This window comes from Alternaria triticimaculans, assembly GCF_023758025.1.
Source record: "Alternaria triticimaculans strain BMP 0046 chromosome Unknown scaffold_2, whole genome shotgun sequence".
Lineage (NCBI taxonomy): Eukaryota > Fungi > Ascomycota > Dothideomycetes > Pleosporales > Pleosporaceae > Alternaria > Alternaria triticimaculans.
Genome location: NW_026055959.1, coordinates 1,207,297 through 1,232,773, shown reverse-complemented (window position 1 = coordinate 1,232,773; position 25,477 = coordinate 1,207,297). Strand labels below are relative to the sequence as shown.

At 51.3% G+C, this 25,477-nt stretch overlaps 4 protein-coding genes across 4 annotated transcripts; 2 read left to right on the top strand and 2 right to left on the bottom strand.

The window, feature by feature from the left end:
• Positions 1 to 734: 734 nt before the first annotated feature.
• Positions 735 to 2,017, top strand: J4E78_002083 (uncharacterized protein; the record flags this gene model as incomplete). The annotated part of the gene is made up of 2 exons (XM_049362733.1): positions 735 to 1,595; positions 1,652 to 2,017. The coding sequence occupies 2 exons, from the start codon at positions 735 to 737 to the stop codon at positions 2,015 to 2,017; spliced, it is 1,227 nt and encodes a 408-aa protein (XP_049225325.1).
• Positions 2,018 to 3,087: 1,070 nt separating this feature from the next.
• NPS2_2 (NRPS) lies at positions 3,088 to 18,530 on the bottom strand (the record flags this gene model as incomplete). The annotated part of the gene is made up of 2 exons (XM_049362732.1): positions 3,088 to 3,222; positions 3,276 to 18,530. 2 exons carry the CDS (start codon positions 18,528 to 18,530, stop codon positions 3,088 to 3,090), a joined length of 15,390 nt encoding a protein of 5,129 aa, XP_049225324.1.
• A 107-nt stretch (positions 18,531 to 18,637) lies between these two features.
• NPS2_1 (putative NRPS-like protein biosynthetic cluster) lies at positions 18,638 to 19,321 on the bottom strand (the record flags this gene model as incomplete). Its single annotated transcript, XM_049362731.1, has 1 exon — positions 18,638 to 19,321. The coding sequence occupies one exon, from the start codon at positions 19,319 to 19,321 to the stop codon at positions 18,638 to 18,640; it is 684 nt and encodes a 227-aa protein (XP_049225323.1).
• Positions 19,322 to 20,815: 1,494 nt separating this feature from the next.
• On the top strand, positions 20,816 to 25,136 carry J4E78_002080 (uncharacterized protein; the record flags this gene model as incomplete). The annotated part of the gene is made up of 7 exons (XM_049362730.1): positions 20,816 to 21,344; positions 21,408 to 21,567; positions 21,623 to 22,277; positions 22,333 to 23,900; positions 23,956 to 24,356; positions 24,404 to 24,534; positions 24,648 to 25,136. 7 exons carry the CDS (start codon positions 20,816 to 20,818, stop codon positions 25,134 to 25,136), a joined length of 3,933 nt encoding a protein of 1,310 aa, XP_049225322.1.
• Between the last annotated feature and the right edge of the window lie 341 nt (positions 25,137 to 25,477).

Here is a 25,477-nt window from a genome sequence, read left to right as displayed (position 1 = left end):
CCATCGAAATGTGTGTATCGCTCCGAGATGCATACATCTGACGTCACCAACGGTCATCGCGCATCGACGCACATGGGAAACCAGAACATGCAGGCTGCGCAACACCATCGGCCCAGCGCCACACATCGTGAAGAATCGAAAGCAGATCCGGCACCAAAATGCCGCGAAAGCCACTTTGCTGACATCACCGCCACCAGATCAGCCACACAAAGCCACCGCTAGCGAAACCAAGCTTTGGCTACATGCACCAAGCTTTTGGCAGGTTCCAAGATTCCTTGTGTCAGACCGCTTAATCGCGTTAAGATCGCCATGCCCTCCACATCACCATGCCGCCAGCCGTCCAGATCGAGAGTAACAGCAGGGTTAGCAACCGGTTTGTGGCTGGTAATTTACCAACGCAGTGGCAGAGATGGGAAAATGATGTCGTTTGACAGAGTGCGTGGCCGTGTGACAGTTTGTAGTGTGGAAATTGGCTTTGGGATATAAGACTCGCATTACAAGTCTTTCTGTCGAGTTCCCACAAGGCCAATCCATCTTCTTCTCTCCCCTTGACTGTTCAGTCGGTCCGCTAAGTGCAAGTGCTGTTGGCTTTGCTGGCACGCTACGTCGTTTGTTGCGTGACCCCTTCCGGAACAAACAATCACAACAAAGACAACAATACGTCATCAGCACGCGGTATAGATACCTCGAATCCAGCACTTCAACGGATCAACAACGAACCCACTTCCAGCAAAATGGGGTTCTTCAACAAGCGCAACACGACGCCCGTCGCCGCAGACACCACAACGGCAACCGGTGCTCACGAGAAGCGCGCCAGGCCTAGACGTGCTTCCAAGGGCGGCTCGTCCTCCTACAACAGCAGGCCTGGCTTCGGATCATGGATCAAGGCTACTTGGCTCGACATCCTCACCATGGCCCTCATGGGCGCTGTCGGTCTCGGTGTATACTTCGCTGATCCAGCCCCGAGCCGCAGCTTCCCCATCATCTTCCAGGATGGGGAGATTGTCTACCCGCAATTTGCTTACCCTATGCGCAACGAAATTGTTCCCATTTGGGCTGCCGCGCTCATGGCGTTCTTCATCCCCTTTGCCGTGTTCCTGATCGTGCAGATCCGCGCTCGCAGCTTCTGGGACCTGAACAATGCTACCATCGGACTTCTCTACGCTTTGATCACCGCAGCTGTTTTCCAGGTCTTCATCAAGTGGCTCATTGGAGGTCTTCGTCCTCACTTCCTCGCTGTCTGCAAGCCTGTCATCCCTGCCGACATCCTTGACACTGTCGGTGCCAACGACAACGGTGTCGAAGCCGGTAGCGCATATGGCAACGTCGCAAATGGGTACCGTCAGATCATGTTCGACCGTAGCATCTGCACAGGTGACAGGAAAGAGATCAACGACAGTCTTGAGTCTATGCCTTCCGGTCACACCACAGCTGCGTTCGCTGGTTTCGTTTACCTGTACCTGTACCTCAACGCCAAGTTGAAGGTCTTTTCCAACCACCACCCGGCTATGTGGAAGCTCATCGCTCTTTACGCACCTATCCTCGGAGCTTGCTTGATTGGAGGTGCTCTTACCATCGACGAGTACCACAACTGGGTAAGTCTTGAAGATCTTCACCTTGTATATCGGAACAATTACTGACAAAGTTTTAGTACGACATTCTCGCCGGAGCGGTCATCGGCACTCTGATGGCTTTCAGCGCCTACCGCATGACCTATGCTTCCGTCTGGGACTTCCGTTTCAACCACATCCCTCTCATGCGCCACGCTCCTTTCGTCTACGGCGCCGGTCCAAGCTCTTTCGATGGCTTCCACGACACTGTCTTCACCCGCAAGGCTGGATGGGGTACGATTGAGGGAACCAGCTGGGGCGGTGCACCCTTCGATGCCGCAGATGGTCCTAGGGGAACCATGATGCCGCATCCTGACGGGCCTGCTCACGGTCACCACGGCAGCGCCTCGAGCCGCGTGCAGAGGAAGCCTGTCGGTGCTGACAGGCACGGCGAGCAGATGGTCTGAGCAGGTTAGACTAACGATCTTCTGGGCTATATCAGCTTGTGAGGATGAGGCTGCACACCTGCCTCGTGGTGTGAATGAGATGAAATTGAGGAGGAAGGATGGGTTGTGCATTTACTGGGTCGCCTTCGTCGGCGACATTTGATGATCATGATAGCGAGGCGTTATTGAGCACAGGAGATACCATGACATTCAACCTAGGAATATAGTCTAATAACATTCTGCATGACATGAGTTGTTGGCCGGTTGCTGTGCTGTGAAGCTTTGGCCCTATCGGAATCTCTCGGAATTACCCTCATTCCGAGCCTCTGCGCGCACGCGTCCATCACACGAAGATTGCGCGACGGCCGTCCGGCAAGCGACGCTGATCCATGTACCTTTTTCCAAGACATCTATTGCAAAAGGGTTCTTGGAGTACCTGAGCGGCCCCGTCATGGTGTCAGAGATGAGTATGCTATACGTACCAGCCCTGGTGCTTACTGACATATAACCCTGTGAGCGTCCTTGCTTTACTCCCAGACACCATGCGACATCACCCACAGACGTCCCATAGCCGCATGAAGGTCGCGTCGAAAAGCTCGAAATCGCTCCAACTAACACGCGACTCCAGACCTAATCCTCAAAACCGCACGCTCCCATCTCAACACCCCCCTCCCTGGCAGCGCCAACTACCCGCTTCCTCCTCCGCCTCGTCTCCTCCAGTTCCCGCGTCACCAACCGCTAGACCCCTGACTTATAGCTTCCGCAGCTTCCTCCTCCTTCTCGCCGCTTCGAAAACAGACCTGCGCAGCCGTCACACGCGAAGTGGCTACCACATGATACTACCAGATAAAGCTGGCTTACACAAACATGGATCACATGCATACGAAGTACATGGGCTTGATGTGAATAGGGGGACAAGTAGGTTGGCTGAATCAAGTTAATTGCGAAAGGTCTATATACACCGGGACAAAGAATCAAGGTCCAAAACCCTACTGGGAACAAACCGAACGCCGTCGAAGATGGAGAAAGAGACCGACCAGACGCCTAGTGCTGTTGAGCACCTGATACAACTAAAAAGAAAAGAAGACGTTTCAAAACGCTTCGAGCTGTCTCTTCAGCTCGTTTATCAGCTCTTCGCCATCGTGGAGGCTCAACATCGCGGTTGGTGCGAAGACGCCTACATCCAAGGCGCCATTGCGGATGGTCGCCTCGATATCGATAGCATGCTACATATCTGTTAGTTCCTGCTCGTCCCAATATCGCGTAAAGGTAAACTCACCAAATATGCGCCATTGACACGCTCGTCCACCAGTTCAGCAGGTGGTTCCAAGCTGTGCTCCTCCACTTCGGTCACCCTACTGACCGGCTGCTGCCATTGTCGAGTCGGTTCGATGATGATAGAGTCCTTGCTCTTGGTCTCTCCCTCCGCCTGTGGGGTATCCGGCAGAGATAAGAAGTTTACGAAAGTATCAACCTTGACACCCGTCCATTCGCTGATCTCGAAGAGGTTAGCAGAAGCGTTCATGGGCTCACTGATTTCTTGCAGGTCGCGTTGGATATCCTCAGCCATCTCTGCCATCTGGCGTTTGAGCGGCTTACTGACACGTAGTGGTAGTAGATTGACTGTTGGTACAGCAGCCGAGGCAGTGCCATTGATAGGCAGCGAGCGATTGGCCAGGTAGACACCAATGATCACGTCCTCATCTGCAGTGCCCGATGTGTTCGCAGCATGAACCTTTGCGTACGCAGCGAGGAAGATGGACTGCGTTGAAACACCACGTTGGCGCGCAGCTGCCTCCAGGTTGGGCGTTGTGAACAAGGCTGGCTTGAAGAGCTGTGTCCTCGTTTTGGGGCTCTCAGCAGGCTGCATCAAGAGCTTCTGGGCAAAGTCCATGAGATACCGAGTCCAGAAGCTCTTCTTCTTCTCTAATTCCGATGTCCCGTATCCGTTAGCGACCATCTGGGTAAGTGCCTTGTCTGGCGGAGCGACTTCAGCGCCGTTGCAGATGGTTTGCAGTTTCTGCATCAAGAGAGGTAAGCTGACACCATCGTACAATGCATGGTGGATCTTCAGCTTCAACGCCCAGCCGCTGGAAGTTTGTGAAGCGAAGAGGTGGGCCCAAGGCTGCATGGTCGTTGTAGCCTGGACGCGCTGGCGGATTTCGTCATGTGTGCAGCCAGTAATGTCTGTGATAGAGCTCTCCAGATCTTTCAACACGACTGCTACGTAGGGTATCTGATGATCGCCAGTCGTGACGAAGGAGGACCGCAGAATCGGACTTGTCGCAACTAGGGCTTGCCACGAGTTGTTGAGGTCGTTGAGACCAATACCTCCATGGATAGCGTATGTGAACTCGGCGTAGAAGTTGCTGCCTTTGGTATTCAGCCACGTCGACAGCATGTATAGCTGCCCGGCGGTGACTGGTAGAATTTCGGCGACCCTTGCATCGTCAACATGAGCCCGGTCCAGGATGTGTGATCTATCGAGATCTTTGAGAGCCTCCCGAACCACTTCATGAGGGTTGGCACTGGTTTCCAGCTGCTGTGTGATGCGCGAATCCACAAGACTTGCCATCTGTTCAATCGTACCAGCTCGGAGCATCTCACCAACGCCAAGGATAATGCCCTGTTTGCGCAGAAGAGAAGAGACCTTGATCGCGCTGATAGAGTCCAGCCCCATGTGAAATATTGTCATGCCGCTCGTCATCTCATCTTCGGGTGTCTTTGACACAAAGGCCAGAGTCTCGCGTATCTTGCGAGCTGTTTCGGTGCTTGGTGGATCCCTAGCGTCTTCGTTGTCAACTGCCTCATGGCTGCTTGTCGCACGACTTTGTCTCTGCTTGAAAGCCGGCAGACCACACACTGATGTGCCGTTCGTAGTGACCTCAATTACAGATGTCTCTGGCTGTTCCATCAAGTGTCTAAGCACGTCGTCCATTCGATCGAGGAGCTGTTTTGAAGCCTCTTCGTCAAATACTTCCTCTTTCACCGCGCAACGCCAAACCAAGCTCTTGTCCATTACCTCCATTTCTACACACACCGGATACTCAACGTCACTATGACCCTCGATGCTGGTGTACAGCCTCTGTCCCTCCTCTTCCTCTGACGCGAAGCCCTTCTGGTAGATGAATAGACTTTCGAGCAGTCTTCCATTAACACCGGCTGCCGAGAGGGCTTTCCGAAGTGGGTAGTGTTGCCACTGCTTGATGTTTGTGAAGTTGTCTTGCATGTAATGCAACATGTCTCCTCCAGATCCGTGCAGGACTGACCGTATCGCGATCGTGTTCATAGTGGGAAACATTAGCTGAGATCGCTCCTCGTCGTCTCTTCCGGATAGTACAGAGCCGAATGTGACATCCAGACTGTTGGTGTAGATAGAAGTAACGAGAGCAAAGACGGTTTGGCCGATAGTTTGTAACGACACATTACGCCTTCTTGCGAACGTCTGGAGCTCATCTAGTACCACTGCGCTGTTTCGTTCGTGGCGATGAATATGGCTGCCAGTTTCCCTAGGGATGTTTGTTCGTCGGGGAAAAGAGCTTGTAATGGCCCCCGAGAGATAATCTTGCCAAAAGCCTGCGGAAGCAGATACGGACGTTGTGACGATGTTGATCAGAGAAGCCTCGTAGCTTGGTCGAGAGGTGAATTGATTGTTATAAGCTCGTTGCACATCGGAATGCAGTAATCCAAGAGACCATCCATCGTATAGAGCATGAGCAATGGAGATAATAAGGTAACGCTGGCCAGATGTCTCCACGAAGCCAAGGTGGAAGCGGGGTGTCGAAAGCGAATTCTGTAGGGAATCATGTCGAAGTTTACGGAAGATTGAGGCAAATCCGGGCCTGCCCTCTGATTCGACATGCGTCCAGAAGTCATGATGTTGTTTGTGGACGACCTGTACGAAAGAATCGTCGAGTTCCGGGTCATCTACCTCTACGAAGCCAGTCCGTAGGATTGGTGACGCAGCGACGACTGTTGTCCAGGCCTCTTGGAGCTTTTTGACGTCTGTATTGGGATCCAGTTCGAGTACATCATGGTTGTAGTATCTTGTGTAGTCTGACGCAATCATCTCAGCCACCATAGCTTCTTGCAAGGGTGTCAAGGGTAAAACTTTCTCAACATCGGTGTTGTTGAACGCATGCTGTTCGAGATGCCTCTTCATTGATCTTTTGTAGGCGTCAAGATTTGGCTGAAGAGTCGCTTCAGTTGACGTTTCCGTGGGCGAGATGAGTTGTACGATTTTCGCAATGGTCAGCCCGCGCATGATGCCGCTTACGGGAATGTTCACTCCGCGCTTCTTGAGCTTGGATGATAACTTGATGGCGTCAATACTGTCGAGTCCAAGTTCAAAGATGGAGGTGTTTTCGTTGATGCTCGAATATTCAAGACCCGATAGTTGAGCAGTCTCCTCTTTGATCTTGATGGCATCGCTCGTCCATTCAAAATCGCTCGTCTTGTCGCCGTTGCTGATCTTTCCATTTGCGGATAGTATACGGTTCTGCATCGCTCCATCTTCAAAGGTTACCGCAGGAATAGTAGACGGATCTACTAAGACCTGTCGCAATGCTTCTTCGAACCGATCAAGAAGCTCATTCGCCAAACACTCATGTGCGACATGATCTTGACTAACCAATGTCAACTTGAACACATCACCCCTCCGTTGCTCAACCTCGAGAGCCAGTGGGTAGTCAGCAACAGTTTCAGTGTCTAGGATCTCCCAAGCATCGTTTTTTGCCCATCCGTCACCTCCCTGTGCGATTTGGTACGCGAAGAGATTGTCGAAGAGAGGCTGGCTCGGAGTTCTTTCGCACCACTTCATGATTTGTCTCAGTGGAGTGTGCTGATGAGGATGAGCTCCGACGTTAAAATCGTGCACTCGTTTGATTGCCGATGACCAAGATTCGCCACGCTGAGCGCAATGCTGATAGGGGATGGTGTTGAACATTGGCCCTATGATGCGATCTGCACCTTCAAGATCGATACTGCGTCCAGAGACGACCATTCCAGCCGTTACGCCTCCTTGGACGTGCTCGCAAAGTACGCTGAGCCAGCAAGCCTGGGCAATAGCTTGTGATGTAACATTAAGTTGGCGTCGCACAGAGTCAAAGCCGGTCAACCCAGGCAGTGTACGTGTAATAACTACAGCTTCTTGACTAGCCTCGCCGGAAATGGTGGGTAAATGAAGGGTTTGCTTATCTAGATGGTTCTGCCAAAACTCCTTCGCCCCGTGAGGGATGCTGAGCGGACCGTGAGCAAGTGCAGTATGGAAGGCAGGTGCGTGCAATTGTAGATCCCTATTGTTGTAGACGTCCCAGACGGCCCGGAAGATGAGCTCGATGCTGTTGCCATCGTAGAGTCCATGGAAGATATGAACAGACAGCAGCTTCTGCGTTGGTGTGGTGATGAGATGTATCTCGAAAGGGCGGGTAAAGTCGGGTTGATTGAGCCCTAGCCAGCGTTGTCTCAACAATTCCAAGCTTTTGGCAAGGTGGTGTTCTTTGGCTGGAGTGTGTATCATTCCAGTGTAGGCAGGAGCACGGAGAACTGCCTGCACGTGACCTTCCTCTGTGTTGACAAAGACCGTACGAAGTATGGAAATTGAAGCGTACACCTTTGTCCATGCGGCGTCAAGTCTTCGTTCATCGATGCTGTCATGTAGCTTGAAACGGAAAGTGTTGAAATAGAGTCCGTTCTCGCTCTCCAGAGATCTCGCAATCATGCCTTGTTGCAAAGGAGTACATGGCGCGACGACATCGATAACGCTGGATTCGATAGAGAGTGATTGTGCGACAGACCGTTTGTAGCGGTGCTGCACTGCGTGAATAGCTTGTTGTGCTGCGAGGATAGATCCATGAGCCTCATCTGTGGGGCCGCCAGCTTCCAAGGCTTTGGCGAGACGTCGAATAGTCGGGCATCGCATTACTACAGATGCAGTAGCACTTGTGAAGCCTGACTGCTTGAGTGTGTGCGATATACCGATGACGGAGATCGAGTCCATGCCCATCTCGAAGCAGCTAGCATCCTTACTGATAGATTGTTCGCTGACACCCAGAGCTTGAGAGAGTACTTGACAAAGTTTCTTCTCATGCTCCGACCAAACTTCGTCTTTCTCGTTTGAAGTGGCTGATATTGCCTGCAGATCGCCAGAGGAAAGTGCGTCGTAAAGCTGCTTGAGCTTTTTGGCATCCGCCTTGTTATTGATGTTCAATGGCATCGTAGAGAGAGGAACGAAGTGCGTGGGAATCATGTATGGAGGTAGTTTCTCATGACAGGCTTCCTTCGCGATCCCCATCGCCTCGACGTCGCTTAGCTGTACCTGAGGTTGTGCCCTGGAGAGTTTGCCACACACAAGGAAGGCAACCAGTTGCTCTTTTTGCTGCTTTGGGTGCTTCAGTACTAGCGTTGCAACATCAGAGATCGCTGAGCTGGACTGCTTGATGACGGAGTTGATCTCGGCTACCTCGAGGCGTTGGCCACGCAATTTGACCTGATCATCTGCTCGCCCAAGGAATTGGAATGTGTCATCGTGTAGGATTCTAACGAGATCACCGGTCCGATACACACGCGCACCTAAACGTTCGAGGTGAGGGAAGCGCTCTGCAGTTAGCTCTGGGCGATTGAGGTAGCCTCTGCCAACAAGTTTTCCTGAAACACAGAGTTCGCCTACGCCGCCTCGTAGGACAGGCACTTCATCCCCGGGATGAAGAACCAAAGACCCCACATTGTCAAACTGAGGGCCGATATTGGAGGGTCTTCCATTGGCTGGAACGCGCGGGAACATGGTGCATCCTATCGTTGCCTCGGTTGGCCCATAACCGTTGTAGATTACGCCTTTTGGACCCCACACGTCGAGAATTTCTTGTTTCAGGCTTTCGCCACCGGTGATGAAGACGCCCTTACAAAGACTGGGTACGTCATCCGGATGGAGAATTTGGGCGAGACTGGGCGTCAGATCGATATGCGTGATATTGAGATCAGATATGGTCTTTGCTAGATCTTCAAAGATGAGATCCCGAGGTGCTGAAACGACGCATATGCCGACCGACCAACTCCAGTACTGCTCAAGAACTGAAACATCGAAGTGGAATGACGCGAACTGAAGCCATCGCGACTCTGTATCCCAATGTCCGGTAAACAAGCGCTGGAAAGCAAGAAGCGCCTGCACAGCGTTCTCATGAGTCAGCTCGCAGCCTTTTGGTGTGCCTGTAGTACCAGAAGTGTACAAGCAGTAGCTACGATCCTGGGAACTGATCCGGTCGTTGCGCAAAAGCGAAGATCCTGGTAGTGAACGCCAGTCGATCTCATCAAGCTTCAGTATTGGCACACTAACGCTGCCCTCAAACTGATCAGCTTGAGAAGATAGAGATAAAACAGCTTGAGCGCGCGAGTCTTCAACGATGAAAGCCTGGCGTGCAGCAGGCGCACCAGGGTCGATAGCGACATAAGCGCAGCCAGCCTTCAATATTCCCAGCATGGCGAAAGATGCTTCAGGACATTTGTCGAAACACACACCAACCAGACTCCCAGGCTGCACACCATGCGCAGTAATAAGGTGAGCAATTCTGTTCCCCTCAGCATCTAGCTCAGCATACGTCCATTGCTCAATAGTACGTGAGCCCTGATCGTTCCCGCAAACGAACTCAAACGCGACGCGCCTCGGGTACTTCGTCGCAGTGCTCTCGACCAGCTCGTGGAGTAACCTAACATCTGATGGCAGTTCGGGTTCTTTAGCAGGTGTGATAGAGTATAGTTGTTCGGAGAAGTGCGCCTCAATCGCACTGGTGCTTGACATATAGCTTTCCATCAGGTGATCTAGTTGCTCGAGGATCAGAGCGGCCTGCTCCTTTGGTACGATATGAGGCAAGAAAGTAAGGCGGTACTCCAAGTACCCTTCCATTGGTTCCAGTTCGATCGAGATCGGGTACTCAATAGCCGCATTCTCTTCAACAACTCTCCACAAACGGCTAGGTTCTGTACGACTAGGCAGCTTCTGGTAAGCGAAAATTGTGTCGAATAATGCTTCGTTGGGAAAGCCCATAAGTCTCTGGATCTTGTTGAGTGGCGTGAATTGATATTGCTGGATTTGGGTGTTCAACGCCATGATGTTAGTAAGAGTCGCAGCCATGTCTTTTGAAACAGTGCATGCCACGGGTACTGTGTTGATACATGGAAAGACGACATCCTCAGCTCCGTCAAAGGTTCGGCCGGATAAGACGACGCCGCATGTTACCGAGCTTTCTCCAGTGTAAGAACTCAACAATGAAAGCCAACTCGCGATACCTGCAGCTTGCATAGTGATGTTGGCATTTCGACAGCCATCCTCGAGAACATGAAGCGGTTTCGTGGATTGACGAGTGCAAACGGATGGGGAGCTTGGATCATATCTTAAAGGTGTGAGATTGGGAAAGCGACATGGACTTGCAGTCTTCCCAATCTCATTCCATACTGCTTCTCCGTCTTCGGTGCTTGTAGCGCTGAGCTGTATAATGCTACTAATGGTTGTGTCGATAGATGTAGGCGGCGATAAACCGCGGCCCTCATATGCAGCAGTAACATCATTTAAGATGGACTGAAGACTTTGGGCATCGAAGAGAGCATGAAACATGGCCAGATCAAGAGCGAAGTGACCCTCTTCTTGGACGATGCGTAATGACCAAGGAGGTAAATGTAAATCTTGCAAGAATGCATGTTGTAATCCTTTGAGCCATTCATCGATCGGGTCAGATGTAGTGCTTGAGGTGGTAGACCATGGCAGATTTGTCGAAGTTGATGTATACTCAATCATCGCGAAGGCGTGAAGCGGATCTTTGATCTGAGCGAATCCGCTGCGCAATGTACTATGGCGTTCTCTCGTCATGTCCCACGCTTTCTTGAGCCTTTCGAGGTCTGTATCCACTTCCAGCTGCATACGGATGTGATTCATATACACAGCTCCTTCTGTCGCGAGGAATTGCGATATCATGCCCTTTTGGAGTGGAGTGCAAGGACGAACGGCTACGACATTCCCATCATAGATGCTATGGTCGCTTAGTACCCCCACCTTGTGCTTGCCTTCAAAAGCACTAAAGTTGAAATGCGGAAGTGCAAACGCATGCGATGCCTTCGCCTTGCCAATGAACTCGGCAAGATCGGCGCATGTGGTGTGATTCAGGACATCGGCAGCCCTCACGGAGTAACCCTGCCTCCGAAGTGCTGCAGCGATTTGAACTGCGCTGATGCTGTCAAGACCGAGCTGGTAAATGGAGGTTGTTGGTGTGATCTCTTTTTGCGAAGCATCAGACAGTCGCGCAAAAACGTCCCTCACCTCTGTTTCAACTTGTGTCCATTGATGACCTGAGCCATGCTGAAACCCATTAGTTAGCAACTCGGTGCCGATGTGTTCTCGGAATATGCTTGTCAACGCTCTCTTGTCAATTTTCCCAGCCATTGATCTCGGAATCTCGTCGACGAAGACAAAGAACTGGGGTACCATGTACGACGGTAGCCGGCTGCTTGCAATCGTTTTGAGCTCGCTCTCTTCGATCTTGCCATGCGTAATCAAAAATGCCACGAGTTGGTCCCTGTCTGTCTCCTGCTTTTTCAAGATCTGTGTGGTGACAAACGCGACATCTGGATGAGCATTCTGGAGGACATGGTTGATCTCGCCGAGTTCTACCCTAAGCCCACGTATCTTGACCTGATCGTCCGTGCGTCCTACGAATTCGAAACTGCCGTCACTGAGCATCCTCGCCAGGTCTCCACTCTTATAAAAGCGTTGCCCACCCCAAATGACAAATCGTTCGCTTGTCAGATCGGGATTGCCGAGGTAGCCTCGTGCGAGTTGTGCGCCTCCAATGTATAGTTCGCCGGTGCTCAGCACAGGCAAGATCGATTTACCTCTTGCCGAGAAGATAACGAAGGATGTGCTTGGGAAGGGTTTGCCGATAATTGAAACACGACCCTTTTCTGAAACAGGGCTTATTGTCGTACAGAATGCAGCTTCGGTAGGCCCGTACGAGTTGACGCATGAATCGCCCCACTCCTTGACGATAGCGTGTGCCATGGCTTCTCCGATGCAGTACAACCACTTGACGCTCGGTATATCAGATCTTTTGAGAGAAACCGCTACTGAAGGCGTCAGGTCGAGCAAGGTGACCTGCAAAGAGTTGATGACTTTCGGTAGGTCGTTCAACAAGTCATTCTGGTCAGTGGCACAGAGCGTGAACCCATGGGTCCAAGCCAAGAAACAGTCGTAGTAGCACATATCGAAAGTTACAGCCGCATATTGTAGCAGTCGTGAAGAAGGGTTCCAGGGAATACGGGAATCTGAGCTTGCGATGGTTTGGACAGGAGCGCGATGTTCCATGCTGACCGCTTTCGGTACGCCTGTAGAGCCAGAGGTGAACAAACAATACGCTAAATTTGTGTCCGAGAGGCCGTCAATGACAGGATTATGATGCGGCACAGATGGTATTGCTTCAGCATTGACAATCCTCGCTTCGATTAAATGATCGGGCAGTGTCGAGGCATCCGAGCAAAGCACAAGCTTTGGCTTCAACTCTTGGAACATAATCCGTCTGCGTGCTTCGGGCAGTCCTGGATATACTGGTGCAAAAGCAGCCCCAGCTTTCATAACTCCTAGAATGCTTGCATAGAAACAAGGGCCCTTCAGCATATGAATGGGGACGATGTCATCTGGACCAACCCCTTGCCTAATGAGCGCGTGTGCAACAGAGTTGGCTTTTTCATTTAAAGTCGCGAAAGACCAAACTGTCTTGCCACCATCTGGAAGCAAATATTCCAAGGCGATACGGTCAGGGTGCATTGCCGCTATGCGCTCGAAACCTGAATGTAGCAAGACCGCGTCGGTTTGGCATTGCTCATAACCCATGTTGGACTCTGCTCGAAGGTGAGCTGGCAGTGTGCTTATGTCGGAAGAACTCATTCCCGGGAATGCAAGCAGCGATGAGATGCATGTGTCAAATGTTTCCATGACCAGCCGAGCTTCCCTCTCAGACAACAGTGATGTCTGGTAGTGCAGCGATAACTCTAGAGTATTCCGGACCGGATCTTGAATAAGCTCGCATACGATGGGTAGATCCATGTCACCCAGATCTTGTTCGAGTGTCCAGATAGTAGAGTCCAAAGTTGTTTTCGGCTGCTGGAGTATCACCAAACTGTCAAAAAGACGGCCGCCTTCCCGGAGTGCAGTGCCTTGTATGCGACGGAGCGGTGTCAACTGATGAGCTAGCGACTCGATGCTAATAGAATGGGCTAGGCACATCAAAGCGGCATTATTTTGCTGAGGATCGAGAATGATGCGGACGGGTAGGGTGTTGAAGCAAGGAGCAACGATGCGATCAAGGTCGTCTCCGGAGATATTGCGTCCATTAACGACGTTTCCGAAGCAAATGTCGTTTTCACCCGTATAGAAGTGCAGAAGCTTGGCCCAAGCCGCGTGCACTACCGATAGTAATGACAGCGACATGTCTTGACATGCTGTGCGTATGGTGGAGAGTGGTAGTTGTAGACATTTCGATGAAGATGCAGGGTTTCCTTGGGCTCTTAAATCTTTGCCGGTAAGACTGGGAAAGATTGTAGGCTCAAAGCCGCTCAATAGAGTGGCCCAATAGTTGTCACCCTCTGCATAGTCTTGCTGTAGCATGTACTGCAGATACACATCGTAAGACACCGGTGGCGGAATTTTAATGCCGTGATATGTGTCTTGTACTTCCTGAATGAGCGTAGAGATAGCAATGCCGTCGTAGAGCGCATGATGGCAGCCAAAAAGTAGCTTTGTTGATCGTTCGTCTTGTATCAACGCGAGGTGAATCGGAGGGCTTTCGGCTGCTACTTGTTCAGAAATGACACTGTTTATACGCGGCGGTAGGCCATCCAGGGTGCTGTAGTGATGCCATTTCAAGTCGGTATCGCGTAGCACAACTTGCGTGAAGGCGAATGACGGGTTTTCAGTAGCAACGAAACATGTGCGAAGGATCTCATGTCGCCGTAACATACTCTCCCAGGACTCCTGCAACCGGGAGACGTCTCCTTTGACGTCGAAAAGCATTATGTTGCAGTACGCCGAATGTGAGGACGGCTGGCCGCTTGAAAGCATAGCCTCTTGAAGTGGTGTGCACGGTAGGATCTTAGCCACCTGTGATTCGCTTTGATTGTAACGCGCAAGAACACGAGACACTTCTTCTGAGCTCAAGAACTTGTCTAGGCTGACGGTATTAGGCCTGGTCGTTTCTCGAGTCGAAAGGCGCGAATGCAGTGGACAAACAGATGCGAGACGAGCAATTGAAGCGTTCTTCAACACTGTAGAGATGGAGAAGTCACCCAAGTCTTGTTTTCGAAGTCCGTTGCAGAAGCGTATAGCTGAAACCGAATCTAGACCCAGGCTGAAGAATGACGACGTCCGCTGTATTCCTTCCGGTGAGGCGTTCAGTGTGGATGAAAGAACCTCGGCCACGGCTTTCTCCCATGGCGAGAAGACCTCCGCCTTTGCATCATCCTGCGTCCATTGCAAGGCGACCTGTTCTTCTTCCGCTAAGTCCCAGAATGTGCGTTGAAGGAGAGCCTTGTCGATCTTGGCTTGCATTGTCATGGGAAGGCGCGAAACGGGAACGAGATGCGAGGGAACCATGTACGAAGGCAGGCGACGCGATAGCAGATCAGACAGATCCGATTTCACCGATTCAAACTCCATAGGCGTCAAACATTGGAAGGAGTCAAATGCAGCTCCGTTGGGTACCCAGAACACTACCAGTGTTTGAGTATCGTCGGAACGCGGTAGGAGAAGGGTGACGCAGTCTTGCACTGCCTGATGATCGAGCATCACTGACGTTATCTCACCGAGTTCGACACGCTGACCACGGATTTTGACTTGATCATCCATACGGCCTTTGGAAAGTATGGAACCATCCGGGAGTAGTATACCTGTATCGCCTGACCGGTATATCCTGCCATAGGTGGAGTGGTTGATGATCTTGGCGGCATTCAGCTCTGGTCGGTTCAGATAGCCACGGAAAACCTGGTAACCTCCGAAACAAAGCTCACCTACGGCACCGAGGGGGAGAATTGCCTCGCTCTCGGGATCGAGCACGAGGGCTGAAGTGTTATCGAAAGGCATACCGATGTTGTTGATGAGATCATCCGGAGTTACCGCCGCCCGTACAGTGCATATGTTTGTGGTCTCAGAAGGACCGTAGCCTTGGTACAAGCCTTTGCCTGCCCACCTTCTTCGAACATGTTCCGTCAAAGCTTCTCCAGCAGTCACCAGGAATTCGACTTTCGGAACATTCACTGGATCTACCAATGCTGCAACTGTTGGCGTCAAACTTAGATGTGTGACGCCCAGACATTTGATGGCGGCCTCAAAGTCGTGAAACAAGTCGTCTTTCGTTGCCGTGCATAGGCATATACCAACATGCCATGAGAAGAAAATCTCGAAAACACTGACATCAAATGCTTGCGAGCAAGACTGAAGCAAACATGAGCCTGCATGGACGGGGTATATAGTTGAAAGGTACTGCAAGTTACTCATGAGATTATCCTGGGTAACGAGAACTCCCTTGGGCGCTCCAGTGCTACCGGAAGTGAATACAGCATAGGCGAGATGATGTCCGCTATATGGCACCTCCAGGTTCTGATCAAATTGTTTCGCAAGATGAGGGGTGTTGAACTCAATTATATCGACGAGAAGATGATTTCGAATGCCTGTTGCAGTTGTTGTGTCGGAAACGCATACCGTTACTTGCGCGTCGTCCAGGATGCTTCTGACTCTGTCGATCGGCGTATCAGGGACTATCGGTAGATATCCGCAACCAAGCTTGAGCACAGCAAGGATACAGATGTAAAGATCAATGGACTTTTCCATCATTATGCAAACCAATTGATCGTCGCCTACGCCGTGATCGGCGAGGACACGGGCAAATTGGTTAGCGCGTGTGTTGAGCAGACCATAGGTCGCCACCTCTTCTACTTCCACGACACCACGTCTGACGCGAGCAAATTTGAGAGCTGACCTTCGCGGATCCTTCAGGGCCCATTGTTCTACCGCATGAGCAGGACCATGCTCTATCGTTTGCTGTCGAGGCGTGGGGTTGGCAATTGACAAGGAAGGCGTGGTGAAGCATCGTTTCATGGCATCGATGCCATGGTTGGCATTCGATAAGAGCAGATTCACTATCTCGTCGATCTGACGAGAGAGATACTTGATCTGATGCTCCGGTATAGTTGAGGCGTCGTAGGTAGCGTGGAAAAATATGTTGTCTTCGCGCGGCTCGAATTCCAGCGTAAGCCTAAATTCCAGATCGTCCGCGCTATCGATGACTCTTGAAGCGAGCGACGAGCTTGAGTCGGAGATGATTGACTGTTGCCATACAAACAGAACGTCGAAGAGTCGTGTCCCAGGTGGGATATTTCCCGCCTTCACTATGTCCCGGAAAGGAAGGGTGCTGTGGCTCAGACATTCTCTATTCAATGCTTGGGTCGTACGCAATAGATCATGAATGTCGAGCGTTTTACTGAGATTTATGCGGAAAGGGACGGTTGCGATGCATGGGCCGATAACATCCTCAACACCAGCGATGGGAATGGTCCGCCCTGAGGTAACGTTTCCAAGAACTATATCGTTTGTGCCGCTATAAAGGCTGAGTATGTACGAAGTAGCCGCTTGGAAGTAAACCTGGGGGTTGACAGCCATCTCCTGAGCTCGCTGGAATAGTCTGGATCTGTTGATAGCAGAACGGCCCGAAAAGTGATGTGTCGCCGGGTCGCGAACGAGCTTTCCATGGTAATTAGGGAGGGCCACCGGAAGGTAGCCATTGAGGAGACTACTCCAGTAGCTCTTGGGTACTTCTTGATCCTCCGGCCTAAGTTCAGTGAAGTACTGGACTACATCACGAAATTGTGGCCGCGATACTGTCTCCTCTCCACGCAACCGTGTGTCGAGATCGTGGAGCAATAAATCGAATGACCAGCCATCGTACAGTGCATGATGTATGCGGAACAAGAGACGAGGTCGTCTAGATATCGACATAACTTGTACGTGTAAGGGACGAAGAAAGTCTTCATCGGAGCTCATTGAGTAAGACCTCGAAAAGACATCAACTTCCTGAATCTGTGATGGCAGTAATGCTCTCCAAATAATCTGCGAGAACGTTCCTGCGTGCTGTGATACCGCAACGAAGCCGGTACGCAGGATCTCGCTCTTACTGGCCAAGTAGTCGAGGGCGTTTCGGATATCTTCATACGTCCGCGCAACTGATAGCTCAACTTCGATCCAGTTGCAGTAGGCAGTAGGCCTGGATATCGTCTCCGCAAGCATGGCTTCCTGCAATGGAGTACAGGGTATCACGGATGCAATATCATTCTTCCATCGCTTGAGCTGAGGGATCTCTACGATGCCGGTCATCTTCGCAGAGTGATACGTCGGATTATGCCGATTAGCGCTTTGTGTAGAACCTCTACATATCGCAACGAGATCGCTCAACGTTCTCGCAGATAGTACTTCCATGGCTCCTAGGACGAATCCTTGTCGACGTAGCGCAGACGCTATGCGAATAGCTCGAAGGGAATCCAGGCCAGCAGAGCTAAGGTTGGTATCTGATCCAAGGTCTTGAGAGATGTGACGACCAACGGTTTCCAGGACTGATTGGCTCACATGATCGCCTGGGGATATGGTGGTAGACGCGGACAGTCCAGTAGAGTTAGTCTTGTGAAGATGTGTTTTTGCAAGAGAGTCTTTGTCAATCTTTCCCGACGGTAACTGCGGCATTGTATCGATGAAGTATACGTGTGATGGAATCATAAATGCCGGAAGCCATTGGTTACAGGTAGCGAGGACATCTGCGCGGGTGACTTCGCTCGAGTCGGCAGCGCAAAAGGCAACCAAAGACTCTTCGACAATGATTACGGTTGCTGTCCGACAGCTCTGTATCCTCATAATAGCTTGTTCAATTTCGCCGAGCTCAACCCGTTGCCCTCGAAGCTTTACTTGACCAGCAATGACACGACCCAAGCATTCCAAGACGCCGTGGCGGTTGATTCTTGCGCGATCGCCGGTACGATATAAGCGACCATGTTCCGGATGTTCGATGAACGATGCAGAAGTGAGATCTGGGCGATTTAAATATTCTTCGGCAACCTGAGGTCCTCCAATGGCTAGTTCACCAACTTCTCCGGAACTCAGTATCTCGATGTCGGCCGATGGTCGTTCTTCATTCATGGGCGCGATTATGAAAGCCGAAACAGTATCCAAGGGACGACCTATGATGCTAGTTGACGAATGTGTCGAGAACTGTGGCTGCAGCGTGCAGTGAATCGAGGCTTCAGTCGGCCCGTACATGGCCCATAGCATACTTTCCTTCGTTTCGTCGCCACCATACTCATCAATGACGTGTTGGGTGAGCATCTCACCGATGGTAAGTAACAGTTTGAGTCCGGGCACGCTGGACCTGCCTTGAAGAAGGTTGCTCACGACTGTTGGCGTAAGTTCAGCTGCATCGACCTCTAGATTGTTGATGGCTCCTGGAAGGTCATCGAGCATGTGGGCACGTGTGCTGCTCACCAAGGTTCGCCCTCGGAACCAGGGAAAGAATATCTCAAAAATGGAAACATCAAACGTCTTACACTACATTAGTAGAGAAAGAGCGCTTATTCTGCATGTGCACTTACAGGGGCTGCGAATTGAAGAAAACGGGCGAAGTCGGGAATGTGGCGGTGGTGAGCCAATAGACTCTGGGTAACTGCATGATGAGTTACGCTGACAGCTTTTGGCTTCCCGGTAGAGCCGGAGGTGTATAGTACATAGGCCAGATCCTTGGTGTTTGGTCGCCGCAAATCGATTATAGGCTGGTCCTCGCGGTCGCAGAGTTCTTTGTCAACCGAGATTACATCGATATTGATCGCTGCTCGTATCCGCTCATCTAGAGTCGAAGATGTGATGAGCAGGTCGGCGGAAATATCATCGAGGATAAACTTCAGCCGCTGTGTAGGTGTATCGAGATTAAGAGGACAGAATGCCTTTCCCGCCTTCAAGATGGCCAAAAGAACGATATACAGTTCTGGGGACTGTGGTAGGAAGACCGGAATGACAGGCGAGGCACTTTCGAGCTTTGCCAGTCTTTCTGTGATACTGCCAGCCAGGGCATCGCTCAGACTATGCAAGTCCTTGTAGGAGAACTTCCGCCTTTTCGATCCATATTCCAGGAAATCGATAGCAGTTGCATCGTGATCAAGTGGACGTACAAGCTCGTGGAGAAGGTCTGGCCCGCTCAAGATCGAGGGCCGCTGATTAAGTACCGACAGTCGTTGGTTCCCGCCGCTTTCTTGAATCATCTTGCGTTAAATTGTTAGATATGTCGACCGATGGCAACGGTTACTGGTAGAACATTCGAGTCTATGTCGTCCCTAGCGATGCGTCCATAAATTTCCCGAAGAAAGAATTGCAAAAAATGCACTCGATATTGCTGGACGGGAATCTGCAGAATGCGATGCTTGATCGCAGGTTTCGATGATGAGAAACTGAGGCACGATGATTGGTCGAAGGTCTTCAAGTACCTTGAGACCAGTACACACAGGGGTGGCGCACGTGAGAACGGGTTCCAGCACTCTGTACTTGGGTAGCGCGTTCGACACTTGACGACGGAGTGTGCAGTGCTCCGGTGTAAGCAAGCAGGCAGCAAGCAACCTTCAAGAAGCGACCTCCAAGAACGTATCGCGGTCGCCGAATTCCAAATGGTCGAATAGTGCTAGAATCAAAAGCCGAGAAAATCCAAGCTGGGGCGTGCACTGATGCGATGATTTCTGGTGTCGCGACTCCGTGATGTTGAGCGCGTTGTCCGTAGATGCAGCGTCATACATCCTGGTTGAGTGACAAGTGGACGTGTCATTCGACAAGCGGCGCGTAAGATCTGATACAGTAAATCAGACGCGTTTGGCGGCGGCTTTGCAAGTGGGCGAAAACGGGAGCAAAAACTGTTCGAGACAAGACTAAATCGAGACTGAAAACCGAAGCTCCACCTCAATCATGCTAGTCCGGAGTAGTAGCGTGAAGTGGTGGCCGTAAAGGCGTGGGCGCGTCTCCGATGACGACAAGGCCGTCGCGGTGGCTGGTTGGGCGTCGTTGTTCCATAGCCTCTTTGCTATCGCCCCACGCTATGGAGCAGAATCAGTTTGTCAAGCGCAAACGCGTCGTGCGCAAGATTCTGTCGCAACGTGGTGGTGGACGCGACCTCGGAGCTGTGCCGCTGCTTGGTGGGGAAGACGCGGCCGGGCATGCCGCCGAAAATCCCGTGCTTGCGTGACATGCCAGGCGGGTCATCCCTTGAGCAGAAATTATCAGATGCAGCAGCAGGCAGTCTACCCCTGACCTGGCTTCACGTCGCCGCTAGCCCAGCCCTACAACTGCTGCTAGGGATGCACGCTGCACGCATCCGTCAGGCTGTCACCCGACTGCCCACTGTGAACTCACCTGCCGCAGCCCGATGACAGTGTATATATGGTAGGCCGTACACATGCGGCCTCTCCAGATGCTCAGACAGTCGCTGGCTGTCGCTGCCCTTCTGGTGCATGAACATGTTGCAGGGCGGCCATCTATGACCATGCCAAGACTCTAATTTAGTCCTGCGCTCCTACCACGTCTTCCGTGTTGGCCATGGATGTGACATCAACAACGCTGAATTATCAACATCGCCTCCATGGCATCCTCGCTCATTCTAGTCCACAGTCGCAAGTTTATCGCTGCATCTCTCGCTCGCTAATGCTCATCTGAGCAGCAGCCGAGCACTGCACACCCGCAATCGCATTGCGCAACGCCAGGCGCGCGCCACAATGCCCGACTATCACGACGATGACAGCTCCGAGAGCCAACCCCTTCTGGATTCCGAAGAAAGTGAAATTGAGGATGAGCCCTCTGTCCGCCACAGTACGCAATGGGAAAGGCATGTAGAACCGTCGTTAGCGACGGTTCAGCCTCAGGCTTTTGAAGGTCCCACCGTCTTTCGTCAACGATTCATCCGCCAAATCCTTGGCTTGAACAAAACCTCCTATTTTGCACTCTACAAGCAGCTGGATGATGTTGGCTCCAAGCTGATTCTGGTTTTGGGCATCGTAACTGCGATTCTGGCCGGGCTGCCGCTTCCTCTGATAGGTGTCGTGCTTGGGCGCATTATCAACAACTTCCCACCCAACCCAGACGAGCTGAAGCATCTCTTGTTCCGTCTGATGTCAGTCGCAGTCGGGTATTTTGTCATTACCTGGGCTTGGGCGGTTTGCTGGGCTGTCATAGGAGAACGCGTGAGTAGGAAAACAAGAGAAAGACTTTTGCATCGTGCTTTAGGCATGGACATGACCTACTATGGTGCGTAGATGCCCGAGAAATGCCTCGCATAGACTATGTATTGACTCGATTTGCCTTTCGTAGACACCGTCTCGCCTGATCTTTCTAGTATTCTCACAGAGAAGACACAGACCATTCAACTCGGTACCTCGGAGAAGGTGGGCCTCTTCATCGCATCCATAAGCTACTTCATCTCCGCATTCACTGTGGGTTTTATGCTAAACGCAAAACTGACCGGAGTAATGTAACTATCATCATCGCTGTCATGTCAAGAGAGAATCGTTAACATAGCTACATAGGTTCGTCACGGTTATACCTTCAATGGCATTCGTTGTCTATTTCGGTACTAAACAAGTTTCCGATCTCGCCAAGCAGGCTGCACAATACACCGAGAAAGCTGCCTCGGTCGCTGAGAGTGCTATCCGCGCAGTACAGATCGTGCAGGCGTTTGGCCTGTTCGAGCAGCTTAGCGAGGAACACGTTCATCACCTTCGATCTGCCTTGCGGGTTGGAATCCGGAAGAGCGTTGCAGGAGCTGTCATGCTTGGCTCGGTTTACTTCGTTGCATATGCGACCAACGCACTTGCTTTCTGGTACGGTGATCGCTTAAGAGACGGCAGCGCTGAGGCTGGTACCATCTATGCAGTCGTCTTCCTCATACTAGACGCTTCTTTCGTCGTCGGGTCGTTCGGTCCATTCATTCAGACATTTGCAATGGCCGCCGCCGCTGGGGCTGCGGTAATGGATGTTCTCGATCATCCCACATCCGATATCGATGTCTATTCCCCAAAGGGAAAGCCGGCGGACAGGACACATTTCGAACAGGATTTGGTGCTTTCATCGGTGTCATTTGTATACCCAGCTCGTCCTACTGTGCGAATCCTCGACAGTATCAATTTACGCATCAAGCCTGGGCAAGTTACGGGTCTAGTTGGACCGTCTGGTTCGGGAAAGGTAATCATCAACTTTCGACTAGCACAAACCATTGGCTAACCTCACTTCTTCCTAGTCTACTATTGCATCCCTGCTTTTGAGGCTCTACGATCCAACTTATGGCGCCGTAAACCTCGGCAACGACAACTTGAAGTCATTCAACGTCCACAGCCTGCGGACACACATCGCACTCGTCACTCAAAATCCGGTTCTCTTCACTGGAACAATACTGGATAATATCAAGCATGGTATCCCAAGTGCCGAAAGAGAACAATTGACTGAAGACGAGATTCTTGCTCGGTGTGAGGCGGCGGCGACAGAGGCATATTGTGATTTCCTAGACCGACTTCCTGAGGGCATACACACGAAAATCAGTTCCGGACCCCAGTCTCAACTTTCCGGAGGCCAAAAGCAACGTATAACCCTCGCGCGTGCGCTTGTGGGTAACCCGTCCCTGCTTTTACTGGACGAATTCACAAGTGCCATGGACGGTACAAGTGAAGCGATCGTTTTGGAAAATCTACGTCGTTCTTCAGCCCGCGCCAACCGAAGTACCATCATAATTGCACATCGTCTGGCAACTGTTCGAGATGCTGATCGTATCGTGGTCATAAAAGACGGAAGTGTAGAAGAAGACGGGCGCCATCAAGATCTTCTCAAAAAGAACGGCATCTACGCAGAGCTCATCAAAGCACAACAATTCGAAAAACCGCGGCCTTCAGCAACTCCATCGATTCGATCTGCTGCCAGCTCTACGCACAAAGAGCATGGAGAGTCTTCAGGCGAATCAAACAATGCCTCCCGGCCGGTTTCAGCATCACAAACCGACGCGCCAAAGATGAGTGCTTTGACATTAATTCGCAGATCGTTGGCATTGAGCCGCCGTGAAACGCCAGCTATAATTGTCGGTTTGATCTCCTCCGTCTTCAGTGGTGGAGTCATTATTGGAGAGGCGCTTATATTTGGCAACTTGGTTGAGCTCTTGAATGACACGTCCGGCTCGGACGATCTCACGAGGAGAATATCTTTCTACTGTTTGCTTTTCTCCGGACTGGCAATCATCGCTCTAACTTCACACTCTTTCGGCAAAACTGCTTTCGGCATGGTCTCTGAAAACCTTACCTTACGAGTCCGAGATCTATCTTTCCGGACTATCTTGCAACAAGACATTGCCTGGTTCTCTAAGCCTGGTCATTCTCATCACTCTTTAATGTCGCGTCTGAACTCTGATAGCGGCAGTATTAGTGGTCTATCTGGTGTCATACTCGGAACCGTCTTCTCCATTGCGACGTCTGTTCTTGGCGGAATTGTTCTGGCCCATATTGTGGCATGGAAAATCGCCATTGTTCTACTGGCGGCTGTACCTGTCATGCTTCTAGCTGGATTCCTGCGCCTTCGTATCTTGGCTATGGCCGAAGAGCATCATCAGACGGCTTACAATGACGCTGCAGCCCTCGCTTCCGAAGCCACTTCTTCTATGCAGATCGTTGCAGTTTTTGGCTTGGAATCGCACTTCCTGGATGGTTACCGAGAAGCAATCAGAAAGCCATACGAGGAGCACCTCAGGTTCAGCGTGCTTGGCAACATCTTACTCGCCTTTTCACTCTCGGTCACATATTTCGTCTACTCTTTGGCGTACTGGTGGTAAGCATATATGTTGATGCCGCTTCCATCAGCCACATGCTAATTGATGCGACAGGGGGTCTAAACAAGTGCGCAACGGTAACTATAGTCAACGAGAGTTCTTCATTGTACTCCCTGCGCTTCTTTTTTCTGCACAATCCGCAGGTCAGCTCTTCAGCTTGGCACCCGAAATAACTCGGGCCAAGGCCGCAGCGCAGAATGTATTCTCTCTACATGACGAGAAGCCGTCGATCATCACAGATTTGAGGCCTTTGGAATCCGCTACCACCACTGCATCCAATGGTAGCGCTTTGTTGTCTGGCCCTTCAGCATCGTATGGAACATTTGGAGTGCGTGGAGAACTGGAGTTCCGTAACGTCAGTCTCTACTATGAGAGTCGGCCTAATGTTCCCGCCTTGAACAACGTCTCATTTCAGATTCGCCAGGGCGAAAACGTAGCCTTTGTCGGTCGTTCCGGTAAGTCAACGAGATCGTCGCACGATAAGTACTGACTTCGTCGCCAGGCGCTGGAAAGTCGAGTACGATTCATCTGATAGAGAGATTCTTCGATCCAAATGCTGGACAAGTGTACCTTGATGGGCAAGACATACGCCAAGAACCCGTTCGAAACCATCGTGCTCGCCTAGCACTTGTGGTAAGTTACCCGTTCTCGTTCAGATCAACACACACTTCATTCTGTTACATTTCAATCGAGTGTGGGGCTCTTCATGGGGCGCCTTTCATATGAAGATGACTGACACCCAGCAGGAGCAAGAGCCAGATCTCTTTCCAGGCTCCGTAAAGTTCAATATCGGACTGGGCGCTCGGCCAGGTACCGCAGTCGCCGATGAAGATATACAACGAGTGGCCAAAGAATGTGAGCTTCACGACTTCATCATGAGCCTTCCAGAGGGCTACAACACGGAAGTCGGTGCACATGGCTCCAAACTCTCAGGCGGTCAGCGCCAACGCCTTGCTATCGCCCGAGCTCTCATACGTGATCCCGAGATCCTACTTCTCGATGAAGCGACATCGCAGCTGGACGCCAATACCGAGCGCGACATCCGAACGGCTATCGCCGCTGCCTCCAAAGGACGAACTACCATCATGATAGCACATCGATTAGCGAGTGTGCAATATGCAGATCGTATCTTCGTGTTTGATGGCGGTTGTATCGTTGAGCAGGGCAGACACGATGAGCTCGTAGCCATGGGAGGCATTTATGCTGCCATGGTCGCAACACAGGAGCTGGATTAGGTGCTCATCTATACACTTTATCGACCTTTCATTTCGCAGTCTCCTCGGACCGGTTCGTCTCTTCGATGCGTGTTGTTTAGGCGACTGGCGCATTGTAATATGCGTATGTACCAGTACCCTCATGTTTTGACTACCTACAGGAGCACCCCTCGCATTTCGAAGGCGTTGAATAATGTTTGTTCCTGTACCATCATAGTTCCTTTCATAATTAATTAATGCTTCTTGCGTCGAGCACGGTACATGCGTTTGCTCCTCAACCTGCCTAGTTCGCGCTGGTGCATCCTCTTCAGTACATGTTGCCGCGTTTGCATGCTAATGAAATGGTATGCTCACAGTGGGCC